We start from the raw sequence: 8103 nt of genomic DNA, 5'->3' as shown, positions 1-8103 counted from the left end.
CATAGTCACAGTTCTATTTAGTCACTTTCTTATTGAAGGCGTGATATGAAAATTCAAAAAACGTCATTTCCATTTCGTCGTTTAACAACAAGACAAAGTTTGTTTCAAGCTTTTTTTAAAAATCTTCAACTATAACGCTGTCCTTTACTTTATATCGATGTTAAGAATGCAACACATAGTTAATTAAGAGTTTCAAATCCATTAGAAATAACCCAGTATAAAAGCAACGAAACCAGATAATACAAAGTTGTCACTTTATACTACTTCGTCAAGTACCATCTCAAATAAGCGTAACTTGCAGTTTGGGCGTAGTACAACGTAGAACGTGACATTTTGAACTAAGTCGCGTCAAAATTGTAAGTCACGTTTATTCAGGATAAAGTGGATGATTTAAAAACCTTCCAGTTGCACAATGACGTATTAGATTATCAGAATCCAAAATGCAATCGATCACCAGTCCATATTATCTTCTGGCACACCGCCGGGATAATCCCCGGTGAGACAGGCGGTGCAATGTCCCCCCACCCCATCGCTCGGCGTCGACTTCATGTTGTAATGCACTGCGCTCACTAATCCCTCTACACTTAAGTATTCGAGACTGTCCGCACCTGTAAATATTCGACAGTGATAGCCAATGTGGGAGAACACTTCGCACCTTAATAGGAAGAAAGGGGCAGACAGCCTAGTGGTATTGATACCGTATTTCTAGGTCACTGTAACTTTAAAAAAACAACTTCCAAATATCTGTCTAAAATTTGGTAGTATTGCCGTTTAAACTATTAATTATCTGCCGATGTTCCTCTAATTAAAATTCAAAGACGCGTCTTTAATTGCACACAATATTTGTTGCTCAACAATTATTTTATTAGATAATAAATTTTAAGTGTTATGGAAATCGGAAACAACAACGGTACCACAAACACCCAGACCCAAAACAATATAGAAAAGTTAGTTTTTCTATAAATACAGTAGAAGTGGTTAGTTAGTGTCACACGCGTGCCAACAGTAGGCACAGTTGTGCCTACTTGAGCTCAGTCCGTCATTTCATCAGTCTATCGCTTTGTACGGTATGGCAATTATGGTCATTTCTAACTGTAATAGATAGGTTCTGATAGTAATCGAGGCTTATCGCGCTTCCATTGTTTTTTTCCGTGGTTTTCTACACAGAGCCGGCCGGGGATCGAACCCGGGGCCTCAGAGATGGCGACACCATGAAAACCGGTATACAAGGCACTCGACCACAGAGGTCGTTAAATTCACAAACAAAAATTCTTTCGATTTTATTGGACTCGAACCAGTGCCCGTTGCCATGCCGTTGCCACTCTCTCAATTGGTTAAAAGCGTCTCAGTTCTTTGTGCTGTTTGATCATTGTCAATTATGTTCAAATATTTAGTTTAAAATGCTTATTACTACTTGCAATAACTATCAGATTCAAATAAATAAGTTATCGATTCAGTTTAGGTATAATTAAAGAAGACAAAATGGCAACACTGATAGATCGATACTTCCATTTTTTTTCCATCCTCTAAGTCTCCAATGAACACTATGCCAACTTTATATTTAGGTCATTTCTGTTATTTTTGTAAACAGCCATATTTATTTACTAATAAAATAAAAAAAATAAAAAATAAAAATACGAAAAAAGAAATTTGTGAATTAAAAAAATACTAACCAACATGCTTAGCGAGTTTGTAGGTGTCCATCTTGTTTGCGATGAGTTCCTCACGAGTGGGAATGTTGATGCCCATGTAGCACGGGTACTTGAGGGGAGGAGACGCTATTCTAATGTGAACCTGTGTGGATAAATGCATGTCTAAATGTTACTTTGTATAGAACAGTTCGAACTATAACGTGGGATACGTTTTCTTTATCTAAGCTAAACTTGACACCGGTATCGGTATAAAAATACGTGTATTATACTGGTATTTTCCATTTCGATTCCTGATAAATTTACCTAAAGATACCGGTACTCAATAGTGGTTCTCGCGATAATGTCAGATTGCTACATTGGTCTGCGGTCGTAAATCATGTTCATTATTTAATTGCATTTAAATTAGTATTATTATTATTCAATAGTATAATTAGTACAGGTATACAAATGTTACAAAAATATATAAACACCAAATAAATTGTTAGTGAAACCATTTTTTCAAAACACAGGTGTACTTATACCGGTTGTAACTCAAGAGCAGGTATCGTATTAAAGTTAATGGTACCTGTTTCTGAAAATACAGGTATACTTATGCCGGTTGTAACATTATGCCGGGCCTACCATAACCTTTCCAAAAACAGTCTTATTTCAATGTAAGCTTAAAGTAAGCTTATAATATTACTCTTATTGGTACCATGATAAACCTGTCAACCAAGTAATGTATTATTTTTATTTTTTTCCATCCTCTAAGATTATTGCCTAAGTGATTAAAACAATGAATGATTTCCATTGACTTACAATTATATGGACGTCGGGTCCGCGCTAAAAAGTGTCCGCACTTGTAAGGCGCTAAAATCGTATACAGAGCGCGACACTCCGCTTTAGTCTTCATTTGTTCTACCGACAGCGCGATACTGCGATGACATTACAATTTAAATTTCGAATAGGTTGACTTGGGACATTTTTTTCGTGGTTTTTGTATTAGACCCGTCGTCTATTTATTTGTAAGTCAATGATGATTTCCCAATATTGTCTATTCCTTACTAAAGATTGGAAAGAAATAACGCTATATGAACTATATAATGCCATCTCTTTCTTTTTTGATGTTCCGAATCGTCTTATCGTGGTATGATGTTTATGTACTTAATGCTATTTACATTCAGAGATTTTTTACTGTTATTAAACGAAAAGTACGTAATAGTAAAATCTATTAAAATTACGTTGTTTTCAATTATTTTTCCGCATTTTCATGGAGAAAAATAAATAAAACATGCTCAGTCTTGATTGTCACGTTGTGCATTCGGAATTATAGTCTAGTGTCAACTGTTAGTGTCGCCAAGGAGCTTAAAGATGTTGCTGCCATAATTTTACGAAATAAACATCGCGTATTTTATTTAAAGATAATTCTTTTCTATGTACTATTAAATAAAAAAATAAACAAAATATTGAAAAAATAAATAAATAAATAACTTAACATTGAATAATTACAGATCAATGTTAAGACAATAAAACTGAAAATAATATTGTTTCCATTGCATCCGTGTAACTATTTTAAGATTGCTAAATTTGACATAAAAACAATATTACTTTAATGTTAAAGTCGCGTCATAGTACGTGAGACGCACTATAAGTTTCCGGAACGAATAAGAAAAAATACTATAAATGGTCAGAAATGAATTTATTGTTTCTTAAAATATTCTCCGCCAGCGTTAATGCACTTTTTCATACGAATGAACCAATTTTGAAAACATTTCTGCCACTCCTCCGTGACAATCTCTGAAACATATTTTTCATACTCTTTTTTAGGTGATGAAGGTTCTTAATTTTTGGAAATAAATAAAACTCACAAGGTGCCAGGTCGGGACTGTACGCGGGATGGCTCATAAGGACAACGTTGTTCACCTTCAAAAATTCATTTGTCTGTCTGGCCGTGTGAGAACTGGCATTATCGTGGTGCAAGATGATACGGCGTTTACGGTTTGTCAACTTCCGGCAAACAAATGGTCGTATACCAATCACTATTCACGGTACAACTATTCTCCAAAGGAACAGTAGCCACGTGTCCAGTTTTATTAAAATAAGAAGCAATCATCCGCTTCGAGGCACTTTGCACGCGCGCCACTGGTTGGTTTCGGCTTATCTCGAAAGACCCTATGTTACTACTTCCCACACCAAATTTGACGCCCCTTCGTTGAATCTGGTAAGCATGGCGTTGCACCAAGTGACGCGATCCGTTTTTTGAGACTCAGTCAAATTGTGTGAGATCCACCGAGAGCACAGCTTTTTCACACCCAAATGTTTGTGTAGCATTGATTGTATTTGACACATGCGTATGCCTAAAGATGCCCGAATCTCATGGTATGTCACATGCCTATCTGTTTTGATCATACGGCGCACAACGTCGATGTTTTTGTTGTTCACAGCAGTGGACGGGCGACCATCACGAAATTCGTTACTGGGATTCAAACGACTTCGACGACACGACATGGTGCTTCATCGCCAAAAGCAATTTGAAACCGAGCGAAACTCCGCTGAGCTGTTAAACTACACTTAAAGTCGTAAAAAATCATATTACGAAAATTTTCACGAGTTAAATCCATGATGATGTAGACAACCAATTTCTAAAATAACGCCACAATGTAAAAACAAGTGACAGTCAGATGAAACAAACTGTATTCTACAGCCAAATAGTTCCAATTTTCAAATAAATGTTGTAATTACTTTTAAATATTGTTTATGTAAGTGGCCAGTTCCGGAAACTTATAGTGCGCCCTATGTACGAACTGAGTGAATGAATAGTCACAAAGCTGCCTATAAAACATCATAGTTTTAATATCATGACGCTTACTTTAAGCGCGTAATGGTACGAAAAGTCAATGTAAGTTTAAAGTAATATTGTTTTAAGAGGTTGTGGTAGGCCCCAAGGTATCGTATTAAAGTTAATGGCACCGGTTGCGAAAAATACAGGTATGATTTATACCAGTAGCATCTAAGTACCGGTACTGTACCAAGTTAAGTGATACCGGTTCCTAAAAATACCGATATTCCAAGCCCTGAGTAAAATACAAAAGTAGCCAGGTGTACACGACTCACCTCCGCCGCCCCAGCGTCTCTGAGCAATTTAATGATGGGTCCAATAGTGTTGCCTCTCACGATGGAGTCGTCGATGAGTACTATCCTCTTCCCGCGGACATTCTCGGACAGTGCGCCAAACTTCTTGGCGACGCCAAGCTGCCGCAGACGCGTCGACGGCTGGATGAAAGTACGGCCCACGTATCTGTTCTTGCAGAGCACTTCCATGAACGGGATTCCAGACTAGAAGAAAATTTACGTTTTAATACGATGTTTCATAATGACAGCACCTTGACCCTGGGGTATCTATTGGAACTCTATATTCCCTGAATTGACTCCACTCGGATTATCATAACCCACGGAAGACGAGGCCTAATGCCTATAAAACGACACCTCCAATCATCGAGTATATAACCAGAAATAGAGACGAAATGTTATTTAATTTGTTTGAAAACTATTCCGCCAAATCATTACTGTGACAACTGCGCTCCGATTGGCCAGCCCGAATTCACTTTAAATCGACCAGTTTAACTTGAGCTTCACTATAATGGACAAAAATTGCAAAATTACATATTTAGTTACCGATGAAATGTGGTTCCGTTTACCCGTTTGTTTCGTAAATAGATGTTTTGCTGTTTTTCCCACACCACCAATTGGAACAGTCCCTATTGTTAGAGACATTATCTTTATTACAATAAATACAGAATATTTTTGGAACATACGGAGACGTACACACAGGTCAGTTGTTGACGCTGTATTATTTCAGTTTTCTAATTTGTGATTTCGGCGCAAACGAGAGTTGATATTTAAAACAAATTTAAGGCCCATTTACCTGATGAGTTGCCAGAGATAGATGGCGCTTATTTCGTCTCTATTTCTGGTTATAAATACGCGATGCCTCCAATGAACACTACACCATAGTAGATTGTACAACAAGTGCATAAAACGCGTTATATTATGACGAGTATATCCTGGTGGATACTTAAGTCGAGGATAAAATGGGTTTTATGAACGAGTTATACACTCTGCTTTTCACTTCGATTGCGAGGAAATTAAACAGGAATACTACAAATAAACGATTATTTAATTATAATTGAATGTAAAATTACAACAATTAGACAAATTTAATGCAATAGTTTTTTTATTTTATGCACTGGAGCCATTGACTTAATATTTGTAAGTCAATGACTGGAGCATAAAATCCTTTTTTTTTTGCAGGCTACACCCAGCATAAATACGAACTTTAAGAGCATAAGAAGTGAAAACTTAATTTTTGGACCACTTCTGTATTTATTTTGTTTTTTCTTTCTTTATTATTATTATTTCACAAAATTCGTTTTTTATTTTGTTTTTCTTTTTTAGAATTTTGTGTCTGCTTATTTTTTCAAAAATTTTATTAAGCAGAATGTTACAAAATTAATATGGCTGTTTACAGAAATAACAGATAATAACCAAAAAATAAAGTTGAAAAAAAAACACTACGTAACGGAGGTATCGAAAATATATAGGACTGAAGACTTGGTATAGTCGTTATTTTAAGTTACTTTAATTTAGAATCAGGTTAGTTCTGTATAAAGTAAAGAGTGAATAGTAATCTGACAAAATATACCTGTCGCGCATAGCCGTGAGCCGCGGCTGTACCGGACTCGGGTACGGACGACACGATGTCGGCGTCGATCGGCGACTCCCGCGCCAGCATGCGCCCGCACTGCATCCGCGCGGAATACACCATCTGACCTGCACATTCCATGACCATTCGTTTGTTTGTTTTTTTAAAATAATGTCGATTACATCGTCGACCCACTAAACATGTCACTGCTGAGCATGAATCTGTTCTAAAGAGAGAATAGATACACACTTTTTTGCACTTAAAACTAATGTAGGAAAAGGCGATCTTATCGCTGAGGGCGATTTCTTCCAGACAACTGTCGAGGCAGAGGAAAGCTAAACAGAGCGGAAGACGCAGTGTGCCAACGGCAAAATTTGAAACGTATTAAATAAACGTATAATCATATAGTATGCATACATACCGATGGTTTTCTAGAATAATGGCCTATCTCAAAAACATCTAATTCATCCTGAAGATGGTTTGAAAAAAAGAATCGTGTCTGCCGCGATAAGTTGACAAATCGTAGACCATCCCAATGTCATGTGATTATTGTATTGGAATTCGACCGCAACAAAATGTAACACTTTCTGAGTAGAAGTCAGTAATTAATAAAAAAGAATTGGATTGGTGGCCCAATATTACTGAAAAACAGATTATATATAAAAGATTAAATAACGCACACACTCAACATAGCTCCACACTAGGGAAACCCTGTGTTGCGGGTGCCATGGACACATACATAAACAAACACAAATTACACCCAAACTCACGAGAGAAATAAATGTAGGCCATACAAATATTTCTCCCGGCCCGGGAATCGAACCTAGGACCTCTGCGAGGCAGTCCGGCATGGTAACCGTTCGGCCAGAGAGGCAGTTAAATATATATTATGTGTGTATATGTATTGTATAATATGTGTGTGCGTGCGTGCGTGCGTGCGTGCGTGCGTGCATGTGTGTGTGTGTGTGGTGTGTGCGTATGTATGTATATACGGTCTGAGGACACTGCCACTGCCCTGTAATGTGCACCCTTACCCTTCAAAACCGGAACACAGTAATGCTCACATTACTGCTTGGCGGCAGCAGTGGCAGTACTTCCCTGGACCTCTTCTTTCACAAGGACCTCTACCGCTGCTAACTTACTCTATTGACGTACCTTCAAACATACTGTCTGCTCTAGCGAAATAGACGTACTCGAAGATGCAAAAGGCCTGTTGCTTGCCGGGTGGCCGTTCCACTACGTCCACCGTACGAATGCCATGACGCGACATCTCCACAATCTCGCCGGGAAGTACTTCACGGACATAGCGGGCGCCTACGAAAATATAACATAATATGTATAGATAGAAAGATAACATATTGGAGCGGGGCGAGGGTGAGGGGACGGGGGAGTTCCTCCTGCAAAGGAACAAAAGTGACAAGGTGCATAGTTTTTGAGATTTACAACTTTTTAAATTTGCTCAAGTCGTTTTGGGTGGTTTACAAGAAACGACTATCGTAGTTTATTGTCGTGTTCTAACCCAAATGACCCATGTCGGTTCTGGGTGGACTCGACTTTGCTCGCTCGCTCGCATGGGCAAAAAATGGTTTATCACGTGTACCTCAGTGAATAAACGTATGGTTTATTTAGTTTATATGGTGTACGGCAGTAAAAATTTTTAAGTGTAATTATTAACGTTTTGAGATTTTTAATTATTTGTTACATTTTAAAAATGATCTGATGGCTCTATAGCCAGTGCTCAGTAAATAAATCAAATATTCAAAAAAAAAA

General features: G+C 37.6%; 1 protein-coding gene across 1 annotated transcript in view; it reads right to left on the bottom strand.

Moving 5' to 3' along the window:
- Positions 1-450: 450 nt before the first annotated feature.
- The window catches only part of LOC113233251 (amidophosphoribosyltransferase-like), an 8864-nt gene continuing 1211 nt past the window's right edge, over positions 451-8103 (bottom strand). The window contains exons 2-6 of the mRNA XM_026468294.1: positions 7489-7647; positions 6334-6461; positions 4746-4967; positions 1674-1794; positions 451-608 (exon numbers count right to left, since the gene is read on the bottom strand). Coding sequence (XP_026324079.1) covers positions 451-608; positions 1674-1794; positions 4746-4967; positions 6334-6461; positions 7489-7647 — 788 coding nt within the window. The remainder of the gene's footprint in view (positions 609-1673; positions 1795-4745; positions 4968-6333; positions 6462-7488; positions 7648-8103) is intronic.

The sequence above is a fragment of the Hyposmocoma kahamanoa genome, unplaced genomic scaffold (assembly GCF_003589595.1).
Source record: "Hyposmocoma kahamanoa isolate Upper Pololo Valley unplaced genomic scaffold, ASM358959v1 78, whole genome shotgun sequence".
Lineage (NCBI taxonomy): Eukaryota > Metazoa > Arthropoda > Insecta > Lepidoptera > Cosmopterigidae > Hyposmocoma > Hyposmocoma kahamanoa.
This window is presented reverse-complemented; position numbering and strand designations above follow the sequence as displayed.